The 25,792-nt window shown below is 35.1% G+C and overlaps 2 protein-coding genes across 6 annotated transcripts; one reads left to right on the forward strand and one right to left on the reverse strand.

Annotated features, from left to right (window-relative positions):
* Nucleotides 1-649: 649 nt before the first annotated feature.
* Nucleotides 650-25,383, reverse strand: LOC117680622 (tripartite motif-containing protein 3). Of its 5 annotated transcripts, none has more exons than XM_066065296.1 (2): nt 25,260-25,383; nt 650-2,545 (listed from the first exon to the last, which is right to left on the reverse strand). In XM_066065296.1, exon 2 carries the CDS (start codon nt 2,541-2,543, stop codon nt 810-812), a length of 1,734 nt encoding a protein of 577 aa, XP_065921368.1. In that variant the 5' UTR covers nt 2,544-2,545; nt 25,260-25,383; the 3' UTR covers nt 650-809. The 5 variants fall into 5 exon arrangements, with proteins under 5 accessions (XP_065921368.1, XP_065921367.1, XP_065921366.1 ...); XM_066065295.1 differs by having other exon boundaries at nt 650-2,630; nt 25,260-25,340; XM_066065294.1 differs by lacking the exon at nt 25,260-25,383 and adding an exon at nt 9,807-9,900.
* LOC105348078 (phosphoglucomutase) lies at nt 12,222-16,759 on the forward strand. Its single transcript, XM_066065299.1, has 4 exons — nt 12,222-12,550; nt 12,919-13,081; nt 13,882-14,142; nt 16,484-16,759. The coding sequence occupies exons 1-4, from the start codon at nt 12,308-12,310 to the stop codon at nt 16,531-16,533; spliced, it is 717 nt and encodes a 238-aa protein (XP_065921371.1). The 5' UTR covers nt 12,222-12,307; the 3' UTR covers nt 16,534-16,759.
* Nucleotides 25,384-25,792: the final 409 nt, after the last annotated feature.

Here is a 25,792-nt window from a genome sequence, read left to right on the forward strand (position 1 = left end):
TTTGAGATAATATTAGACTTTTGATAATGACCTTAAAAAAAAACAGCAGAGGTTCTTTCCTCTAGTCCGGATGAACTATTCAGTTTCAGGGCTGGATGGTTGTGGTCATTTTTACGCAATATTTATCTCCTTTATGCGAAGAGCTTCATTCAAAGATATAGAAAAATATTCAAATTTTATATTCAAACTGTTTTTTTTTTTTTTTATTTCAGATCTGATGGGTTTTTTGTTGACCATCTAACTAAATGGTTAACTTTGTAACTTACCAACAAGATGGTACATGTAGAATAGTCTTTTACAATGACCTAGGCGTTTAATTTGAAATTTGAACGATCAGCATATTCCTTTCGTCATGAAATAAAACACTACAAACATCGATGGGTCAAACATTCGGACGACCGAGCGAGGAAGACTCACTGTACGATATTTACAACTACCAAGTATAATTTCCTCTGTTTCTTACGGAGAGTTATACTTTATTCATATATAGCTGTATAGAAACAGCCAGAATGAAAAAATTTACATAACCGGCCGCTAACGCGGGTTATGTATTTTTCCTGCAATGTTGCTACCTTCATATCCCGCAGGAATGTACTTTAAAAATATATAAAAATTCACGCCATGGCAGGCGTATTCATGAACATTGGTGGTAGTTTTCTTGTTTTCAGTTTATTTAGTGTTATAGCAAATGCATTTTACTACACGCATGTTGATACAACATTCCCAATGATTCAGATCGAAGACAAAATAAATGTCTTATATACAAATGCTGTTGAATGACGGCTGACATAAATCTTTACGTTGAAGATTTACTGTAGATACTTGTAGACTGTCACTGTGGTGGTGTACAATTGTCCCACATGGAGGTGGCTCTCATCATCTACACATACACCAATGAGACGTATCCATTGTTGTGGTGTGAGTAGTAGAGACAAGAACTGACCGTCCTGATCAATGATGTCAAGTGAATTATTGCCAAAACAACTGTCACAAACAATGATGTGACCAAGGAGATCAGTACAGATACCATAGGGAACAAACAATGACCCCTGACCTGTGTAGGAGAACCTGTGTTGTCCTGATTTATTCACCACCACTACAGCTGGTTTGTTTATGTCTGATGTACAGATATCACCATTGATGTTTTCTGTGATGTAGTGTGGATACTTATACAGTTCCTGTTCTTTGTTGTCTCTTTGTATGTTCTGTATTTCTTTTCCTGTCTTGTTGTACCTGGTGACTTTAGCCTCTTTATCCTTTACCATCCCCACCAGTATGTCCCCGTTGATGTGGGAGGAGTGTATGCTGATTGGTACCCAGTCTTCTGTTCTAATGAATTCAGTGACTGTTTTATCCTGTTTTATCCTGTTGATGACCTTGTTCTTTCTGTCTGTATAGATCAGATCCCCGTCCTGTGTGACTGTGTGGTAGCCTTCATATTTACCAATGGTTTGTATTTTCTGTAGCATATTCCCCTGTAGATCTGTTTGGACAAGGTTACCACTCTTATCACTGGCCCAGAGTCTGCCTGATTTACCCAGTGATATATGAAGTACATTGTCAACACCTGGTACTGTGTACTCCCTGACCTTGGTGACAGAGGAAGACAGAGACAGTGTTGGTTTCACGTCAGATTTCTCTACATCTCGTCTCGTCTGTTTCCCTGTAAGTTTCAACTGTGTAGAGGCAGTCTCCATGGGTTTTATTCTTCTATTATCAGGTTTGATGTTCGGAAAATTTACACTACCAAGCAACTTAGAAACATCGTCTTTGTAGCACTGACCGGCAGTGTACGCTGGTAGGACAGGCTGTGTTGTCTCTGGTATGGACTGGATTTTCAATTTATCAAAATCCGCAGAAAATAAAACTCTGAAATTGGTGATGGACTTGTACCTGTGAAACTCCTTCAGAAGTTTTTCAAGATATTCAGTGTAGTCCTCATAAGTTTTTTTCTGTAAATTTAATGTTTTGAGAAGTGTTTCTTCTATTTTATTGGCTTGTTCCAATTTGTCTGATGTTACCCTATCCACAAGCTCTTTCAGAGAGTCCGCTTCAGCCTTTATGGAATTTCTGATGTTGTCCATAGTCTTCTTTATTTCCATGACATCTTCTTTAATCTCTTTTTTTAAACCTTGTGATGTTGAGAGGTAATGCTCTTGGATTTTCGAGATTTCTGATCTGCAAAATGCGACCTTTTCTGCATATTTTTCTTCCAGATCGTCAAGTTGATGACCGGCGTGCTCTTTCATGAAGATACACTTAGCGCAAAGAGGGACATTACATTCCTTACAAAGGATTTCTACATTTCGTTTTGGATGGAGATTGCATTTCTCCTCTGGAAGTTGTGGTTTGCGTTGTTTGTATGTGACCACTTCATGGTCCTTGGTATCTTGACTCTTCTGATGTTCGTCTCTGCATCGTTTACACAATCTTTGGTGACAAGGATTGCAATAGAACTGACAGTTCCTCTTACAGTCTTCAGTGCCGCAAACCAAATAGTGCTGGGCCATCGCCTGTATTTCTTCTTCTGCAGACATTGCCATCTCTAAAAGATTTTATTTTTGGAAGTGAAGGTTATTGCTGATAAGCATATTACTGGCCTACTTTATATCTATGATCTCATTATATTTCTGAAAAGAAAAATAAGTAAAAAAGTTAATACGCCATATATTAAAATTACACTCGGATCTCATTATTTCAAAACATAATTAATACAGAAATAAATACGCAATTTATTAAAATTAGCCCCTCCCATAGAAAAAGCCTGGTTTCGCACTCGAATGAACAGAGTTACTTCTCTTTGATCTACAGAACACTACATTCACATTCATTTCATTGCATTTGCTTTCTAAACTTTAATAAATCGACAGAGTTTGAAATATTATAGTTTCAATTTGCTTAATTATATCCGAATGTCATTCTTTCATGATGGAGTCTTTGCTAATTGGCATGCACTTTTCTGAAGAAGTCATAAATCATTTCAGTAATAGACAATAGACTCTTCCCATTTTCAGTGGCCTCGGAAGCAAAATTGAAAAGTGGGGGGGGGGGGGGCAAAAATAAATAAAAATTTTGGGGGGAGCCCCCCTCCCCCCGGTTCCGTCGCCTAAGCATTTGCTTTCTTGATTGCGACAATTCATTTGTGAACTCTAGCTATTACAGATATTAAGGTCAAGATCTAGTAGATGAATTTATGAAATTCACCATATAAATTCTTTCAATGATGCTTCATAACGATAGCTTTGTTTGAAAGGCTGTACCGGGGCTAAAATATTTGGTAAACAATGAAAAATCATGTTTTAAACTGTCATTTTCAATTAAATATGAAGGAAAGGGGGAACAAATTTCGAAGTTTTGTCCATTTTTGACCAATAAAATATATCTAGAATGCCTACAGTCTCCCCCAAAACGGAATGAAACAAGCTCTTGACTTTCTTTTTAAAATGATGTCAAATTGAATATAGGTATCGGGATTACTTTTCGCATGATTTAACACAAAATGTAAAAAAAAATGTTTAATAACATAATTCCTCTAGAGTCGTAAAGTACGGGAAAACGATTCTTCAAATCAATTATGACTTCATTATAGTTCTATCACAAAAAGACACTTTGGAATCATTTACTAGATCTTGACCTTAAGAAGGTGACCCACTTTAATAAAATATCCTTTTTTGTGTCCATAGTGTGGGCAGATTTAAAATTTACAATATCTAATTATTTACCAAGTTACGCTTGTTCTTGTGCGCAGGTGGATTGAGTTGGTGAACACTTTCTTTACTTTTCTATTGGCCGTTGTTCCCATTGGATAGTATTATCGAATCAGATCATTTCTATTATTATAAATCCCGGTTACTTTTGATTTTGTTTCACTGTGGGTCCGGCGATTTTGTACACCAACACCTCGCACAAGGTATTTATTGTATTAATTTGTATAACATAACTTTTCTTAGTATCTACATAAAGTAAACTAAGATTATAATAAAGTTTAAAGCTTTATTTAAACCGTAACGAATTATTGTGTATAAATTGTATATATATTTATATGTGTTTATATTTATTTACAGAATCACCTTTTTGTACATATAAAACATCCTGAACACAGAACCGTGTCTTTATTATTTACTCGGTCACAAATGGCGTCGCCGGTATCTACAGTCAATGGTGATTCTTGTGTGAGGAAGAATGTCTACAAAATCCAGTGAGCAGTCATCGCTGAAAACAACTCACCTGTGAAAAGTCCGGAACGTACCGTTACCTCTTTTGTTAGAAATACCTTTAAACGCCGAACCATGACGACAAAGAAATTAAGACAACAAATAAAAACTCTACAAAAAGAACTCGATAAACGCATAGATGAGGACAACGAAGAATACAAATCCAAAACTACTTATCTAAAACCAGTCCGTAATGTGCAGAAATTCAGCGGAAATGAAGATAAAGACGATATTCATGTTGACGACTGGATAGAAGAAGTTGAACATGTCATCAAAAGTCACCGTATGAATAGAGAAGAAAGTACCGACTTCATATATTCAAATCTGACTGGATTGGCAAAAGAAGAAATCAAATATCGGCCATATGAAGAAAGAAGCAATCCAACAAAAGTGTTGCGTATTTTAAGTGAAACGTTTGGAGACAAAGAAGGAATAACAGTCCTACAGAGAAATTTCTTTGAGCGAAAACAGATGGAAGGGGAGTCTTTACGAGAATACAGTTACGCTCTGATGAACCTCATCAAGAAAATTACGACGAAAAACACAGATATTATTCCAAACCCTGATTTGACCCTGTGTGAACAATTTGCGCAAAATGTGAATGATATCTCATTACGTAGAGAATTAAAACGACTTATTCGTCAACAGCCGGATATGCATTTTTTGGACTTCCGGGACGAAGCAATATTGTTTTCAGAGGATGAAGAAAAGAACCGCTCAAAGTGCTCAACAGACAGACATACTACAGAAAAACAGGCCGCAGAATCTTCACAGAAGTCAGAGAAAACTACTCACGGAATTGACAAATACTTAGAAGTCATACAACGGCAGGAACAAAACATCGACAATCTTACAAAGTTACTTGAACGGCAAACTGTATCCAAATCCAAAGAACAATACCGAGTACCATATCCACAGTTAAACCGCCGCCGTTGCTATACATGTAAAAGCGAAAATCATATCCAAAGAAACTGTCCACGAAATCTCACTTCGGCAAATTACCAACAATCGGGAAAATAGATCCTGCTGATGAGCAGAGTCCGACATCAGTAGGAAATAAAGAGGACTCCACCTGTGTCAATCATATTATTGGTCAAAGCCCTACAGTTAAAATTAAAATGTTTGGTGTAGAAATTAACTGTTTATTAGACACTGGGTCTATGGTGACTACAATAACGGAAAGTTTTTATAGAAACAACATCGAAACACTCTGTAAGAATATAAAGAATGATGTGAAATTGAATTTAAAAGCAGCAAATGGAATTTCAATCCCTTATATCGGATACATAGAAGCTGATGTTGAATGTATGGGAAACGTTATAGAAGATCGCGGTATCCTGATAATTAAAGATACAGAAGATGGAATGACTCGGAAACGTAAACACAATATCCCGGGCATTTTAGGAATGAACATTATTGGACAGTGCAGAGACATTTTTATTCAAAAACATGGAAATTATTATCACGAGAAAGTATCTGAAATATCCTGCAATTCGAAAATTAAGTCAGCATTCCGAGTGTGTGATCAAGAGAACAGAACTGTGTTTGGTTTTGCTAAAGTGTCTGCGCGACATCCCGTTAGAGTCCCCGCAAGATCTGTGATCGTGATCAACGCGACTGGGCCGCCAATACCTGGAAATTACTCAGCCGTAGCAGAACCATTGTCGCATAGCGAGCACCTGAGTGACAGCATTGTTATAGTCCGGACATTCGTTCAAGTGATCAAGGGCCATTTCTATTTGCGGCTAGCGAACATAACTGATTCTGATGTCTGGATTTCACCTCGAACACGCATTGCTATATTATCAAAAGGAGAAGAAGTTATCAATGAAATTAGTGACCCTGTGCAATTTTCCAATTGTGGCACAGTACAGGAAATATTTGTGCAGTGTTATGTGACAGAATCTACTAACGAACGTTCCTGTGATCCAGAGTTCCGTATTCCTGTAAACTTGGACAAAGTTGACGCGACAGACCAAGAGAAACGAAGCATAGAAATACTATTTCACAGATATCATGACGTATTTTCAAAGTCGGATTTAGACACAGGATTTACAGATACGGTAAAACACAAAATAACGCTGACAGATGGAGTATCGGTCAATCTACCGTACCGACGCATTCCCCCGACGCAATTTGAGGAAGTTAAACAACATATTAGAGAGCTATTACATAGGGATATCATAAGAGAAAGTACCAGTGCGTATGCATCACCAATTGTTATCGTTCGCAAGAAGAATGGTGAATTACGTCTGTGCGTTGATTATCGGAAGTTAAACTCTAAGACAATCAAAGACGCATATCCTCTCCCCCGTGTTGAAGAATCATTTGATACACTGTGTGGTTCCCGTTATTTCTCGACCATGGATTTGACTTCAGGATATAACCAAGTTGCAGTAGAAGAGAACGACAAACACAAAACAGCATTTACTACACCATTTGGACTATACGAATTTAACACCATGCCGTTCGGTTTGTGTAACGCTCCTGCCACCTTTCAGAGACTTATGCAGCACTGTTTCCGTGATGAAGTTTTCCAGATACTCCTGGTATTCTTAGATGATATTATTGTGTTTTCACGGACTGTAGAAGAACAAATTCAGAGATTGGAAGTAGTATTTCAGAAACTTCGTCAGCATGGACTTAAATTAAAACCATCTAAATGTGATTTTTTCAAAGAGGAAGTAAAATACCTGGGGCACATAGTATCAAAGCATGGAATTAACACAGATCCTCTAAAAGTGCAAGCTGTGAGTGACTGGGCAACACCGTCAACACCAAAACAGTTACGTTCATTTCTTGGATTGGCGTCATATTATAGACGTTTTATTCAGTCTTTTGCGAAAGTTGCAGCGCCATTGTACAATTTAATCAGAAAGTTTCCGAATGCATCTAAGAAGCTGTTCTGTGAAAAGTGGAATAGTGAATGTGAAAAATCATTTGTGTTATTAAAAGAATTACTTACCAGTGCACCAATTCTAGGATATGCCGATTACACAAAACCTTTTGTGCTTGAAGTCGATGCAAGTCTCAACGGTCTCGGAGCGGTACTTTCGCAACACCAAGATGGTCAATTACGTGTTATTGCGTACGCCAGCAGATCACTTCGTCCCAACGAACGGAATGTACAGAATTACAGTTCGCGACGTCTGGAACTTTTAGCATTGTATTGGAGTATTACCGACAAATTCCGGGATTATTTAGTTAACTCTTCTTTTACCGTTTATACCGACAATAATCCGCTTGTGTATCTACAGTCTTCTAAATTGAGTGCATACGAACAACGCTGGGTGTCACAGTTGGCTCTCTTCAACTTTGAAATCAAATATCGCAGTGGAAAACACAATTCGAATGCAGATGCTCTTTCACGTAAGTCAGTGAGTGAAGAAGGAATACTTACCTCATCAACCAGTCTAGGAAATCTCTGGTCGTCTGAAATTCCAAAAGATGTTATGTGTGTGCAACAGAGATTGTGTCAAGAATCATCCGATGTGATATGTGTTGAAATGCAATGTTCTCTTCGTCAATACAGTCAAAGTGATCTGAAACGCTTACAGTCTCAGGACAAAGACATTCATCAGTTTTTAAAGTTCTGGAAACAGGGGGTATATCCAAAGAAAGAAGAAAGGAAAAACTGTGAAAAGGCTGTGAATATTCTTCTCAGGCAGTGGAATCGTTTAAGTATGGATAACGGAATACTTTACAGAACTGTGTGTGATCCGGTTAATGGAGAAACCAAACAGTACGTTTTACCATCTTCACTGAAACTGGAAATTCTTAAACAGTGTCATGACAACCTTGGTCACCAGGGAATCGAAAGATCATTCAGTGTTATTAAAGACCGGTGTTATTGGCCTAGAATGTTTAGTGAGATCAAAGAATATTGCAAGAACTGTGAACGTTGTTGTGTAGCCAAATCAGAAAACCAACAGATTAGACCAGCTATGAACCACTTACTAGCAAACCGACCTCTGCAAATTCTAGCCATTGATTTCACAGTATTGGAACCATCTAAGGGTAAGGAAAATGTACTTGTGATGACAGATGTTTTTACCAAATTCACACAAGCAGTGGCCACCCGTGATCAGAAAGCTTCTACCGTTGCGTTGTGTTTGATTCAACAGTGGTTTCATCACTATGGTGTACCGGATAGAATTCATAGCGATCAGGGAAGAAACTTCGAGTCGGATATTATTAAACAACTCTGCAAAATCTACGACATACAAAAGTCAAGAACAACAGCTTACCATCCCGAAGGCAATGGACAGACAGAACGTTTCAACCGTACACTTCACGATTTACTCAGAACTCTACCACCACAGAAGAAGAAACTCTGGCCAGATCATTTATCTGATGTAACTTTTGCGTACAATGTGTCTCCAAATTCCAGCACTGGTTACAGTCCTTTCTATTTATTTTTCGGTCGTAAACCTAAAATTCCAGTCGATTTTATTGTGTCGTCAACAGTGTCGGATTCTGTCTCGGATAATGATGTGAATTACGATGAATTCATTCAAGAGCACAGAAATAATGCTAGTGAATTATTCCAGCATGCTAAAAGAAACCTGGAAAAAAATGCATCACAGAGGAAAGATCGCTTCGACGCAAAAATGGTGGATCATCCGATTGGTGTGGGTGACGAAGTTTTCATAAGAAACAGAGGTTTTACAGGAAGACACAAACTTCAAGACCTTTGGAGTACAACAAGATACCGTGTTCAAACAGCCAAAGACAGTGTGTATACAGTTGTTTCAGACACTGGACAGCAGCGTACCCTTAATAGACGTGATATCAAACGCGTACCGCCGAAATATATAAGCAGTGACAATTGCCATGCACGTGACGTTATGCCATCCTTATCTCTTCGTCGGAGTTTGCGATTACGCGATAAACAGAAGAGTATGTGGGATTAAGAATCATAGACTGTGAATGTGATACGTATATTGAACATTTGATTTATATATGATATTATGTTGATTAGTGTGTGTTTGAATTTTGATTTTTATCGAGACGATAAAATTCAAAGCAGGGGAGTATGTGGGCAGATTTAAAATTTACAATATCTAATTATTTACCAAGTTACGCTTGTTCTTGTGCGCAGGTGGATTGAGTTGGTGAACACTTTCTTTACTTTTCTATTGGCCGTTGTTCCCATTGGATAGTATTATCGAATCAGATCATTTCTATTATTATAAATCCCGGTTACTTTTGATTTTGTTTCACTGTGGGTCCGGCGATTTTGTACACCAACACCTCGCACAAGGTATTTATTGTATTAATTTGTATAACATAACTTTTCTTAGTATCTACATAAAGTAAACTAAGATTATAATAAAGTTTAAAGCTTTATTTAAACCGTAACGAATTATTGTGTATAAATTGTATATATATTTATATGTGTTTATATTTATTTACAGAATCACCTTTTTGTACATATAAAACATCCTGAACACAGAACCGTGTCTTTATTATTTACTCGGTCACAATAGATATATGTGAAACAAAGTTCTTATAGATATAATTATGAAATACATGAGATCGAGATATCTTAAATTCATTGGCATATATTACATGTAAATGTTCTATACTTACTGTTTCCTGGGATAAATATTTAACGACAAAGTATAGGTTGGAATGTCGATGAGAGAGATTTAAATGAGAACTTACGAGACTTGTTTTATACTTCCTCGTTCTAAGAAGCCATAGGTAAATCTGGCACGGATTTAATTTATTTTTAAATGACGGAGGTGGATATATAAGTACATGTAATGAAGTGGGTTTTTTTCAAGTTTAATTGTAAAATATAGCACACAAACAAAATGTACTGTCGTTTATGTTAATATAATATCAATTGTTTCTCTAAAATATCGAGTAAAACTTTATTTTATTCTATAGAATAATATCCACATGCAAGATTTGCCTTAGGCTTTTATTTACCTGTTGTTTTTGAATCCACCATCGCATGCGCGGATTCGGAAAAAAATTGCAAGGTGGGGGGAGGGGGGGGTCCCAGGGATAATTGTGTTTGACGGAGGGGGGGGGGGGGTCCGAGGCTAATTTTCGGTAAAAATATATAAATTTGAATCTTGGATCCCCACCCCCTCTAGATCCGCGTATGCATCGAACAAACAGATTTTTTTTATACATATAAAAATGATATTTAAGCATTCTAACCCAGTGTTTAAAAAATACTGTTTTGTTCTTTAAAAAAAATGTTTGTCATTCAAAATTGGTTCTTGAAAAATTTTATCTACGTTTTGTTCAGATGGCGTTCTCAGATTAATATAATTCATTTTCAATTATTATTCAAAGTTAGAGTGATATAAATTCACTAAAGAACTGTGAACGCTAACGCCCGTATCCCGCCTACATTTTACATCCAAATATTTAGGAATTTAGGTAAAAAGTATTATCAAATCCTAATTAATCTATATCAAAATAAAATTTGTAGTTATTCATTAAAATTGGTCCCTATGAGTGGGGAAAATTCGTATTTGTTAATTAACTTTGAAACGTTACAAATCAAAACGCATTTTTGGAATGTATTTTGGTTTGTAGACAAACTCTTTGGTATGAATATGCTAAATTAGTTTCTATTATGAAATTTGTAGTTATTCATTAAAATTGGTCCCTATGAGTGGGGAAAATTCGTATTTGTTAATTAACTTTGAAACGTTACAAATCAAAACGCATTTTTGGAATGTATTTTGGTTTGTAGACATATGCCCCCCCCCCCCCCCCGTGAAACAGCAAACTCTTTGGTATGAATATCTAAATTAGTTTCTATTATGAAATGAACTGTTTTAACCCAAAATAAAAAAGTTTTCTCTCTTTGTTTGACCAAATCATTTATACATGTATTTAATGAGAATATGCATAAATGTTTACATTATCATAAAAAAAAATTAATTAGAGAATTATCAAAAAATGACTTTTAGTTGGGCGGATAGACAATGCTATCGTTCGCAGTCCTTATCAAGGCGAGGGTACAGAATATTTTGGCCATCATTTTTTCATCAGACGTGTTGTGTCCATGCAGTTTTCATCTTCCTCTAATATACCAATCGATGATTTTTTGGAATATCTCTATCTTTATAGAAACATCATATCAGCATAAATGAACATATTTATACTCTCATCTATTTCAAACGGTTTTGATTCCCAAAAATTTGATCGTTATTTTTTATTTTTAAGGATAAAATATAATTATAGGCTAATAGATAAAGTAACGTTGAAGTGAGGCACCCGGTCGGATTTTTAAAGACTTAATCATTACTAATATTTCAATCAATTTACCGGATTTTTATAAAGAATTTTCATCCATTTTTAAAAAAAATTGTTTCAGATGATATTTTTCTAGAGTTTGAAATATAAGAAGTTTCACTTTAACAAATCAAATGCTAATACAAATATTAGATATTTCTTCATTTATTTGTTTATTTACAGTATTGTAGGATTTCTAGAATTGTGATAGGGTCTGGCCAATGATAATTTATGACCTGGTTCATAATTTTTGCGGGGGGGGGGGTATTATTGATAATTTTTCAATGTGAGTAAATTTACTCCATTTAAATGCATATGGATCAAATAAGTTAAATTTTTAGGGAGTCCGGCTCCCCTACACCCTCTAGATTCATGCATGTGACTTTTTTCCCCTACAAACATTATCAAAAATTTTAGATTAACCTAAAAAAAATTGAATTTTGAAGAAGTTGCTCCTCCCCTTCATTAGAGCATGTAAAATATAAAAGGAAAGTTAACAAAATTGACGGTAAAACAGACGTTTTACATACTTTGAAACATTCATTAGCAGTCAAGATTGGCAAATATTTATTTTCTTGAGTGTTGAGCGGGGGGGGGGGGGGCTCTCTCCCGTTCCCTGATGCTACGTGTCTGTCATTCTAAGAGAATGCATCCCTTTAGTTAATTAAAATTGCTTGTTTGGATTTGAGGGGGTGAGAAGGATTTATTCCGGAATAAGATTATCCATTTTTGTTCTCTTCAAACGCTCACATTTATACTGCGTGACACATTTCCTGCAGGCGGCAGAGAGGTGACTGTCAAGGCCAGCTTCCACGATACTGTATGCGGCAATGTCATACTCATCAACAACAGTTTCATCTTCCCCGATAGAGGGACAGAAGCCGGGGACGAGCGGACTAAGGAAAGCTGTCAAAGTCTACTTGCAAAAAAATTACACGGAAAATTTTGTGCAGAGTATACTGGAAGGGGGGTTAAGTAAAATAGAGGGTTCGACTCTAGTCATTGGAGGCGATGGACGATACTATGAAAAGGAGGCAACATTGCTCATCATTAAAATGTGTGCAGCAAATGGGGTATGTCTTGGTTATACTTGACAAGCTGCAGAACTATTTGCCTTAGTATATTGGGAGCTATTCGCCATTTTAACGTTAATTGTATATATATATATATATATCTATTGCAAAAGGCTAGGCAAATTTGAAATCAAATATAAATAAATGAAAAATTAGCTCACATAAAAATGCACTGTTTTACTAAAAGACTATTTTGAAAAGTTTTATTTGGTCAAAATTGGAAGATACAGAAGCACTTTGAAATTTTATATATAAGCTGCAAGCATACATTAATCCATTAATTTTTTTTTTAGATAAGAATCTTCATGAACTTTGAATAGCATGGGTTGGTAAGATATTGCTCAATTTTCTCTGGCATTTTACTTCAGGTGTCTAAAGTAATAGTTGCTCAGAATGGTTTAATGTCAACACCAGCAGTATCCTGTGTCATCCGTAAATACAAGACTAATGGTGGAATTATTTTGACTGCAAGTCACAATCCTGGGGGCCCAGATGCTGATTTTGGCATAAAGTTCAATACTGAAAATGGAGGTAATGCATTCTAATAGCAACACAATGTACCAAGACTTATCTCAACTCAAAGTATTTTTTTTCTCTACATAGCATTGAGTTAGAGTCAAATGAAGTCAAAATTAGAAAATGAAATATTTGCGGTTTAAAGCTTGAAATGACATAATTTTTCAAATTTTATTTAGAACTTCAATTTGTGTGTGGTTAAGATTTTAATATTTTTCTCTGTGAGATATTAGAATGATTTAACCATCAAGACTTGAGTTAAAAATATGGATGAAGTTTAATAAGAACAGTAGTGCAGAAAAAGGGATAAAAGTACTCTTGAATAGAGAATAATTAAATTATGTATCCGTATGTCTTCAAGTTTGAAATGAAAACTCTTAACTGATTGAGTTTTCAAGAAGTTTGAAATTAGTTTTGACTTGGCTTAGGTATTTATTACACTGATTGACTTTGATTACCGATATCTATATGGAAAATAAAAATATAAATCAGAGGAGGTAGAAGATTGATAAATTTATTTTATATAGAGATATAAAGGATAAATTGATAATTGTAAATTGACCATTTGTCACCAGGTTAACAGATGTGTAACAGGTGGTAAAAAGTCAGTCTCAAAGGGGACTCGAACTCAGGGCCTCTGTCGTAACATGTCCGCGCTCTTAACACTAAGCAACTGAGACCCAATGTATTAAATGACAGTCACACACCTCAGACACTTGCTAACCTGGTGACATAATTTTAACAATTTATGCTTGCAGAATTTTATTGATCATTTTATTTCAAAGAAATCCTATTTTTTAAAAATTTTATTATAGGTCCAGCTCCAGAAAATGTAACAGACAAAATATTTGAAAGAACAAAAAGCATCAGTCAGTACAAGATTTGTCCCGATTTAAATGCTGATATCTCCAAAGTTGGTCTCTCTACTTACACAGTTGATGGTAAAGAGTTCAGTGTTCAGGTCATAGACTCTGTGTTGGATTATGTGGAGTACATGAAGGAAATATTCGACTTCCCTGCTCTGAAAAACTACCTGTCCACAGGGAAACAAGTGCTTATTGATGCAATGATTGGAGGTCAGTTCTGAATGATTCTTACATAGAATGATTGTTCTTTGCTAAAATGCTATCCATAGATAATGAATCAATGAACAGATATATCTCAGATTGTGAGTTAAATAGTACATGTAGTTGCATGCTTGTTGTTTCTGAAGTAACATTTTTTATTTACCTGCTTAGTGTATTTTATGAATGTCAAATTATGTAGAACATGCAAGAGGGTAATTGTATATTGATGAAATTCTAAAATTTAAATTAGAAGCTTTTAGAGTTAATTTCACTTTTGCCCAAAAATATTTCATTTATTGCAATGGTCTGATGATATTATGTCACAGAAAGTAATACATCTGGATGGCTTGCATATAGAGTTATCTCTCTTTGCTCATGCTTACTGTAAAACAATATTCTGCAGCAAGGACTTTAGGAGTAATTGTGCATTTACTGCCATTTAGAACATCTAAATGTAGCTTGATGTGGCTAAAAATGTGTAATTACTTGAAAAAAAGTAAGGAATTACCACAAGAAACATAAATAATTGTGCAATCATGGTAACAAGAGAGCCGGCAAAATGTTACTTGAAATAAAGGTTATCAAATTAAGTATTTACATGTAATTTCATAATTTCAAGCCATTTAAAGTTGAGCATGTTGCTTTATATGCAGTAAGATTTAAATAAAAACCATGTAATGAAATATTGTTAAATCTTTTCTAGGAATTTACGCGTAACTCAAGAGATAGAATTGATAGTTGGTTTGCCAATTAGTATGTTTGCATGTATGCGTGGAACATCAGGCACGTAGCATCGTTTTTGAAAGTGGGGGGGCAAGACTCATCCAAAAAATCTTGACAAGCAAAAAAAAAAAGGGGGGGGGGGAGGGTGTAGTATATAGCTTCAATTTCAATCCTAGTTCCCTTATTTTCATATTAATTTTTTCAATGCTCCCAAAAAAGTGGGGGGGGGGGGGCCCATAGAGCTATAGAAGGAAAATCCTTTATGAATCATGTTGAGTAATATTTAAAAAAGAATTACGCCATCAAACTTTACGATGCATTATGCATCAGTATGCATCAGTAATTGAAATATTTCTAAAAATAATTGTATCCAAAACGTTTTTTAACAAACAAATAATTACACCCAAAGATTGTAAAGTCGGCGCTTGATCCCAAGCGCTACCGCTGTAGAAATGCCGCGTAGTTTGGTAAACATGACAATGACTGCGAACAAATCTTATTCAACTCTGGCATACATACATGTAAGACAACAAAAAATATCTGAATTATACGTATTGATGATGAGATTGTGTTTAGGTCCATACATTGTATCACTCCCATTTTGCCAAAATAAGTGCACAGAAGGGTTGACTAATATCAACCCCAAAAAGTGCAAGTCATATAAATGAAAATAAGTATCCCTCTCCGCCTTGTCACATTAATTTTAGATGTTTACCATCCAGTTGTCAATCAAAGTGTCGATCGATTTATTGTAGGAGAATACTGACGTCTTAATTTTGGAGTCATATGCTGACACGTTCTCTACACGCAAAATCTGTCATGATGAAGTTTTGTCTGTTGTTAATAAAAAATAGGCAATTTTACTCTAACTATTTAAAGCACGTGACATACACATGCTAGTATAATAAGCCTCATATGAGTAGGGCTGGGACGATTCTGTACTTAGTCGATTCGGTACATATCACGATACATGAGATGCGATACGATACATATCACGATACATTGCAACTAAATGAAAACATGAATAAGGGTTAAAAATTTATTCAATCTGTGGATGTAATACCACATGTCCAAAGTTATTTTGATATATTTAAATTGAGCGTTGCACAATTTACAAATTACTTAAGTCTCATATACACTCCTTTTCATAAACAAGTATTCCAAAAGTTGTCCACACTCCAGATTTAGCTTCCTAACAGTTTTGACAACTTTACGAAGTTTTCCGCCATCTTTGTACTTTCATATTAGGCGCGCAGACTAAAAATAGCCGATATATGAAGCTCAGATATTTTTGGAAAATAAAACAAAGTTCGCTTAGGTATCGTTGTATTAATGGTAAATGTATCGATCCAAATATCGTCAAAATAAATACCGTGATGCACCGGTGCATCGGTGGATCGTCCCATCCCTACATATGAGTAATCAATATCAGTTATGTGTCAAGATGGTTGAAATGCTTCAATGTCCCATTTGATAAGACAAAACTTACATGTAACCCTAGTTTTAATTAAAGTTTCAATTAAAAAAATATCTAAGAGAAATAACGCCCGTCGAAGCATGGAGTAGTGCATTTTGGACACATCTATTTTGTAAAGGTAATTAATTGCATTTTTTTAAAATTTACCAGAAGGAAGAGGAACAAGAGTCCCCAGTGCCAATAATGAAGGAAAAAGGTGACCACAAAACAGTGAAGGATAAGAAGGATCATCACCACCACCACAAGGATAAAAACACACACATCCCGAGGATCACCACAAGGCCCCTCATCATGGCGACGGACACGGGAAAGGCGCGAATACGAGTCCCGCGCATGCGGCTTACACGGGTCGCCAGAGGACTTTCTCACACAGGGATACCTCGCATTCGATCTCTTCCAGTAAAGGCCATGCCAAGCACCCCACTATTAGGTCACATACCACTATTTTTACTCCGTGCACATTGACCAGGCAAGTAGTTCCATTCTAAAAATGTATGTATTATTTAAAAAATTCCTAGGGGTACTAAATGGTCGAATTTGGTTCCTTTTATGGCATGGATGGAAAGAAGAAGGTTTAAAAAGAAATACAGGCAGGACAAATTTTAGAAAAATTATCTTTACAGGCGCAATAGAAATGGTGTAAAGAGGCCAATGTTTACACAAATTCCCAAGTGAAAGTGATTTTTTCATGGTAGGGGTTATTTTAGGGGCCATATCTCAGTCCCCTCTCGATTGATTTTCCTGTAGTTTGGATATGTTGTTGGACTAGTGTCATTCTATAGGTATGCTGTATTTGAACTCATCTGAGCCGGTGGAATTTTTTATATGATTTATTTTTGTATAAAGGAATAAGAGGGAAAAATAATTGTGGTCTGTGTCCTATCAGGTCAAAGGTCAAAATCCACGTTTATCAACTTAAGTCTAATTTTTCGTTATTTTTCAAACAATTAGGATGAATAATGACATTTTGTGGGGTTCTTTTTCAATTTTGGCAGATAATATGAAAAAATAACGGTAAAAATTGTGTGAAATGGATTTGAACGGGGTGTAAAAAGCATGGTGTCATCAATGAGTCAAACAGGGGACGTAAGTACTTGCAAAATGTCTAAAAGCACTTTCTAATGTTAACTTTACTTATCACCCAAATCATAAAAGAATTGGTCGATTTGTCATTAAGTTATAAAGCCTTAAATATACCCCCCTCTCTCTCTCTCTCTCTCTCTCTCTCTCTCTCTCTCATATTAATCATATTACATGTAAAAGTATAGATATATATTTCCTTTAATATTATTTTGATTAAATTATAAGGAGGAAAGTAGGGCTTATGTTACTTTATGATTCCTATGAATGATGACATATTTCACTGCCTAGCGGATTGCATGACAGGACATACAAGCTGGTAAAGGGGCACCTGCTGCTCCCCCCCCCCCCAGTTAACACCATTTTGACAGAGAAATAATGAAGAAAACAACAAATGGTAAGTTGATTTTATTCATTTATTCATATTTTTCTTACAATTTAACACTTGAAATCTGATGGTGAGTAGGCATCACAACATTTTCCTCAGTACTTTAGAATATGTAAACCTTCATGTATAGATATTTATATGAGACATATACATTTTACTGGTTAGAAAAAGTCATTTTAGCATCGGAATTATCAATGCCTTGCAAACGTTTATTTAAATTACTGCTTTAAAGTCTTATTATGTCATTTTTTTCCCCTCTTTGTGTCCTAGAAATGTAACTACCAACAAATGTAGCATGTGTATGAGTTTGGTTGCTGGCATTGAACAGTGATTGCCCAAGATATATGAGGTCTGCTAGAAACTTTACTATTTGTAATACTGTAGTAATATCTTTTTGGCACTCTCATCATTAATTTGAGTCTTGGTCATCATTGTTCATGGTAACATACCAGACATTTTCACCTCTAAATGCACAATGTATGTAGAAACCCATGACTTTGAATGGTGAATCCTCGCTACAAAAGGTATGATCTCCTCAAGATTAATCACACCAGATAATGGTGAAAGAAGGTGATGGACTTGTAATTTCTAAAATAGTTTCTCGTTAATGTTTGTAAAAAATCCCTACTTTGGATTTTAATGTGTAGAGTTATCTCCCTTTGTTTTATGAGTACAGTTTTCATGAACCAAGGCTCCTTATGAATTAGGGTACATTTAAGTAATTTATCCAGTGTATTTGTAATGAATGGACAAATAGAATTCATTCTTAATTCTTCTAAATTGTTAGTTTTGTTTCAAAAGGCATTTTATGCCTATCCATATCAGCCCTGTGTACTCTGATTTAATCTACTTTGGTCAGCAAGTGCCATTTCCTGAAAATGTGTGAATGGTTCTATGTGATTATCTGCTTCATGTAAACGGATTAGCCACTGTATATTTATCAAAATACCTGATTTCTATAGCAAACTTAATGCAGAATTTTTTAAAGCTCATAGCATGTGATTAAATGTTTCATTTTTGGCATTTTCTGAAAAATTTAGCCATATTTGGGTTATTATTTTCAAATATTTCCAAAAAATAGTTCCAGGTGTAAAAGAATTAAATCATCATTAGCATCATCATGTATACATGTTAGGTTAATGAATGTAATAGATTAATGAAACTTTTGACAAGTAATAAATGTTAAATGTAGCTCTTGAAATTTGAATATTGTGTGTAAAATGCTAGATTTTGTATGTTATTTCAGCCTTCCTGGACCAGATTTCAAAAGCCTATAACTCTGATGCAGAATTTGTTTGAATTTTTCTATAAAAAATGCCAAAAAGTATCTTGGTTTCGTTAAAATTATTATCATAAAAAAGGCGTGGAGATCCGAGGAGATCCGAGCTTCAGTTAAGGCAAATAACATAAAGAACACACGCACAATTCCTCACATTAAACGACGACAAATATAAAACTTAAAATTATATCTGACACTTTTATTAAAATCTCTCTAATTTCATATGATTTTATCAATGTTCATTGTTCGTATTTCTTTTTTACCAGAAATTGTATAAAAGAAACTTTTTGTAAAACGAATAACTTGAAATATGTTGATTCTGAATGTAAAACAAGTCTATTGTTAAGTTTAAATATAAATATATACATCTTCATGCAAACAAAATAAGATATCATGTCAAAAGGCAATGGAATAAGTGCTGCTCTTGAAAGCAAACAACAATTTTCTTGACAGAATCTTTGAACTATGGTCCATAAAAACGGGACAACATTCAATACAGGGGTTATTAAACTTTAAAAAGCAAAACAAACTTAGCACAGAAGTTTAACAAATTAACAAGTTAAGTAGTTCTAAAACACGCTTTCTACCAATTGACTTCAAAATGTTGATTTATGACAATTTACTAGAATAAACAACAATTGATCGCAAGCACTCGTACAGTAGGCGACTTATAACTATGAAAGTATGTATGGAAACTATCCCATATTAATTTGGGGAATGGAGGGGAAAAGGGGGAGGGGCTAAACGGTCAAAAAAGACAAATTTCAAAACAAACAATTTTAGTGATAAACTACTTCTTATATCTGTGAAGCTTCAATCTATCTTTTTTCGACTAACAAGTTCGAAAGATAATGTCATCTTTGAGTGATAAGACAGACCATCGTCTTGGGATCCAATGGCGATTTTTTTTTCGCAAATAAACCATGTTTGCGTTTAGAACCTCGACCCCAAATGAATGATAGCACGTAGTAATATATAGGTCTTGTAATTTTTCAAACATTTTAATATTGTCAAGTAAAGCAAACACCGAAGTAATGAATAAGACAATCAAACATTGATGTGTGTAAACTTCTAGTGCGTGGGTATGGTACTTTGGTTGCAATAACATCATAACATACACCATAACACCTAATCTAATTAAATTGCATAACAATTACATTACATGTACAACATTTTTTACAAGAGTTGAAGCCCCCCCCCCCCTAATAAAAACAACTAAAAACCAAAGCCGAAAAAAAGTGTCAAAATCACTGTTAATAAATCTTTTTAAAAAATCTAGCCACAAAAATGCCAGGAATTAGAAGTCTCAATGGAAGTTCTGCTTCCGGTTTTGCTTGGAATTAAAAATTGCAACAAAAACCAAAAAAACTAAATGCTCACTTTTGACAAGAAGGTGACTTTAAAGTTCAAAACTTCGATTGGAAGAAATATATCTACGATTTTATTCATGCTACATACTATTAACGTAGTACACATGGCTGTGTATTCTATTCAGCGTCTTTGGTGGAATGTAGCATCTGCTAAATCAAGCCATGGCTATATGTATAAGAAAAGGAACATCCAAGAATACGCCAATTCAAGTCCACGCCATCTCATTGAAAAAACTGATTTTCCGCCAAATTAAGTTCACGTCAAATATATTATGTTTAACGCATTAACGCACAAATGATTCACGAATTGTTAAGACAATAGTTAAATCAGAAAAAAGTATTCAGAAAAATGCATTTTGTCTGATCTTTAAACTAAGTTTAAAAGTAATCGAATGAATACAAATCCTATGAAACTAACAATGTTTAATTTTGAGATAATATTACACTTTTGATAATGACCTAATTAAAAAAACAGCAGAGGTTCTTTCCTCTAGTCCGGATGAACTATTCAGTTTCAGGGCTGAATGGTTGTGGTCATTTTTACGCAATATTTATCTCCTTTATGCGAAGAGCTTCATTCAAAGATATAGAACAATATTCAAATTTTATAGTCAAACTGTTTGGGTATTTTTTATTTCAGATCTGATGGGTTATTTGTTGACCATTAACTAAATGGTTAACTTTGTAACTTACCAACAAGATGATACGTGTAGGACAGTCTTTTACAATGACCTAGGCGTTTAATTTGAAATTTGAAATTTGAACGATCAGCATATTACTTTCGTCATGAAATAAAACACTACAAACTACGATGGGTCAAAAATTCGGACGACCGAGCAAGAAAGACTCACTGTACAATATTTACATCTATACCAAGTATAATTTCCTCTCTTTCTTGCGGAAAGTTATAGTTAATTCATAGCTGTATAGAAACAGCCAGAATGAAAAAAATTACATAACCGGCCGCTAACGCGGGTTATGTATTTTTCCTGCAATGTCGCTACCTTCATATCCCGCAGGAATGTACTTTAAAAATATATAAAAATTAACGCCATGGCGGGCGTATTCATGAACATTGGTGGTAGCTTTCTTGTTTTCAATTTATTTAGTGTTATAGCAAATGCATTTTACTACACGCACGTTGATACAACATTCCCAATGATTTAGATCGAAGACAAAATAAATGTCTTATATACAAATGCTGTTGAATGACGGCTGACATAAATCTTTACGTTTAGGATTTACTGTAGATACTTGTAGACTGTCACTGTGGTGGTGTGAAATTGTCCCACATGGAGGTGGCTCTCATCATCCACACATACACCACGGGGACGTATCCCTTGTTTAGAGAGTAGTAGAGACAAGAACTGACCGTCCTGATCAATGATGTCAAGTGTATTATTACCAAAACAATCGTTACAGACAATGATGTGACCAAGGAGATCATTGCAGATACCACAGGGGTAAAACTTTGACCCACGACCTGTGTAAGAGAATCTATGTTGTCCTGATTTGTTCATTACCACTACAGCTTGTTCGTTATAGTCTGATACACAGACATCCCCATTGATGTTTTCTGTGATGTAGTGTGGATAACTATACAGTCCCTGTCCGTTGGTGTCCCTCTTTATTTTCTGTATTTCTTTTCCTGTCTTGTTAAACCTGGTGACTTTAGCTTCTATACCTTTTTCCATCCCCACCAGTATGTCCCCGTTGATCTGGGAGGAATGTATGCTGAGTGGTTCCCAGTCTCCTGTTTTAATAAATGTAGTGATCGTATTATCCTGTTTTATCCTATTGATAACTTTGTTCTCTCTGTTTGTATAAATCAGATCCCCGTCCTGTGTGACTGTGTGGTAGCCTTCATCTCTACCACTGGTTTGTATCTTCTGTAGCTGATTCCCCTGTAGATCTGTTTGGACAAGGTTACCACTCTTATCACTTGCCCAAAGTCTACCTGATTTACCCAGTGATATATGATATACATTGTCAACACCTGGTACTGTGTACTCCCTGACCTTGGTGACAGAGGAAGACAGAGACAGCGTTTGTTTCACGTCAGATTTTTCTACGTCTCGTCTCGTCTGTTTCCCTGTAAGTTTTAACTGTGTAGAGGCAGTCTCCATGGGTTTTATTCTTCTATTATCAGGTTTGATGTTCGGAAAATTTACACTACCAAGCAACTTGGAAACTTCGTCTTTGTAGAAATGGCCGGCAGTAAAAACTGGTAAAACTGGTTGTGCTGTCTCTGGTATAGATTGGATTTTTAAATTTTCAAAATCATCAGAAAATAAAACTCTGAAATTGGTTATGGACTTGTAGCTGTGAAACTCCTTCAGAAGTTTTCCAAGATATTCAGTGTAGTCCTCATAAGTTTTTTCCTGTGAATTTAATGTTTTGAGAAGTGTTTCTTCTATTTTATTGGCTTGTTTCAATTTGTCTGATGTGACCCAATCCACAAGCTCTTTAAGAGATTCTGCCTCAGCCTCTATGGAATTTCTGATCTCGTCCATAGTCTTCTTTATTTCCATGACATCTTCTTTTATCTCTTTTTTTAAACCGTGTGATGTTGAGAGGTAATACTCTTGGATTTTGAATATTTCTGATCTGCAAAATGTGATCTTTTCCACGTATTTTTCTTCCAGATCGTCAAGTTGATGACCGGTGTGCTCTTTCATGAAGATACACTTAGCGCAAAGAGGGACATTACAATCCTTACAAAGGATATCTACATTTCGTTTTGGATGGAGATTGCATTTCTCCTCTGGAAGTTGTGGTTTGCGTTGTTTGTAAGGGACCACTTCATGATTCTCCGTATCTGGATTCTTCTGATGTTCGTCTCTGCATCGTTCACACAATCCTTGGTGACAAGGATTGCAATAGAACTGACAATTACTCTTACAGTCTTCAGTGCTACAAACCAAATAGTGCTGGGCCGTCGCCGATATTTCTTCTTCTGTAGACATTGCCATCTCTAAAAAGAGTTGTTTTTTTTTATTTTTGGAGATGAAGCTTATTGATGATAAGCATATTACTGGCTTACATTATATCTATGATCACATTATATTTCAAAATCGAAAAAAAAATATTTTAAGTAAAAAAGTAAATACGCAATATATTAAAATTACATTCGGATCTCATTATTTCAAAACATAATTGATACAGAAATAAATACGCAATTTATTAAAATTAGCCCCTCCCCCCGAAAAAAGCCTGGTTTCGCACTCGAATGAACAGAGTTGCTTCTCTTTGATCTACAGAATACTACATTCACATTCATTTCATCGCATTTGCTTTCTAAACTTTGATAAATCGACAGAGTATGTAATATAGTTTCAATTTGCTTAATTATATCCGAATGTCATTCTTTTATGATGGAGTCTTTGCTTGTCATGCACTTTTCTTATGAAGTCATAAATCATTTCAGTAATAGACAATAAACTCTTCCCATTTTTATTGGCGTCGGAAGCAAAATTAAAAAGTGGATGGGGGGGGCTAGACTTATTAAAAAAACCTTGACAAGCCCAAAAAGAAGATCTTTGGTTATGGTCATGTGAAACTCCCCCCCCCCCCCCCCCCCCCCCGGTTCCGTCGCCTATGCATTTGCTTTCTTGGTGGTGATAGTCGCTTGATCAAATCATTTGTGAACTCTATTACACATATTAAGTAAATCTAGTAAATGAAAGGTGCCTACAGGTTTATGAAATTTAAGATATGAATTCTTTCAATGATGCTTCCTAACGATAGTTTTGTTTTAAAGGGTGTACCGGGGCTAAAATATTTGGTAAACAATGAAAAATCCTGTTTTAAACTGTCATTTTCAATTAAATATGAAGGAAAGGGGGAACAAAGGCCTATATATGGTTTGAGCCTAAAATGGCCCCCTAAAATGAACATTGTCATTTTACGGTAGTTCTTTGTTTTATTTGTACAAATATACATTTGAAGTTTTTTCATAATTTTCATTTTGATTTTAGTGCCCACAATTTTAAAAATATGACATCATAAAGTTTACCTTTTCCCACCATTTTCTCATTTTTAGCATAAAAAGGCTTGTTTTGAGGCAGTTTTGTTTTAACCAAAGATGTATCTTTCCAATACTTATAAGTGACAAAAAGTTCGTTCTTGTTCAAAGAGTCGCTCTATATTTCCCATTCGAAAAAAGATCAGAAAAATGTCAATTTTTGGTTGATTTTGATTGAAAAAAACAGCGTCACTTCTGACGTCATATACTGCCAGTAAGTGCATATTAATCAAATAAATAGGTGAAAAACATATTTCATGTCAACTCTTTTATAAAATAACACAAGAAATTAATGTACCTGAATCATTTTAAAAATAGCGAATTTTGGGGGCCAACTAATATCATATATAGTTCTTTCGAAGTTTTGTCCATTTTTGACCAATAAAATATATCTAGAATGCCTACAGTCTCTCCCAAAACGGAATGAAACAAGCTCTTGACTTTCTTTTTAAAACGATGTCAAATTGAATATAGGTATCGGGATTACTTTTCGCATGATTTAACATAAAATGTCAAAAAAATGTTTAATTACATAATTCCTCTAGAGTCGTAAAGTACGAGAAAACGAATCTTCAAATCAATTATGACTTCATAATAGTTCTATCACCAAAAAGACACTTTGGAATCATTTACTAGATCTTGACCTTAAGAAGGTGACCCACTTAAATAAAATATTCTTGATATATGTGAAACAAAGTTCTTATAGATTATTATGAAATACATGAGATCGAGATATTTTAAATTCATTGGCATATATCGATTACATGTAAATGTTCTACACTTACTGTTTCCTGTGATAAATATTGAACGACAAAGTAGGTTGGAATGTCGATGAGAGAGATTTCAATGAGAATTTACGAGACTTGTTTTATACTTCCTCGTTCTAAGAAGCATTACTGTGGACCATAGGTAAATCTGGCGCGGATTTATTTTTAAATGGGGGAGGTGGATATAAGTACATGTGATAAAGTTTTTTTTTTTTAAGTTTAATTGTAAAATATTGCACGCAAACAAAAGGTACTGTCGTTTATATTAATATAATATCAATTGTTTCTCTAAAATATCGAGTAAAAATTTAATTTTTATTCTATAGAATAATACCCACATGCAAGATTTACCTTAAGCTTTTATTTACCTGTTGTTTTGAATCCACCATCGCATGCGCAGGTGGGGGGAGGGGGTTCCAAGGGATAATTGTGTTTGACGGAGGGGGGGGGGAGGCGAGGCTAATTTTCGGTAAGAAGATGGCTGGATAAGGCGTGTAAAATGCCCAAACGCGGTCGGACAGGCTACTGAAAAATTAAAGTATCAATAAATC

Source organism: Magallana gigas, chromosome 7 (genome assembly GCF_963853765.1).
Source record: "Magallana gigas chromosome 7, xbMagGiga1.1, whole genome shotgun sequence".
Classification (NCBI taxonomy): Eukaryota; Metazoa; Mollusca; class Bivalvia; order Ostreida; family Ostreidae; genus Magallana; species Magallana gigas.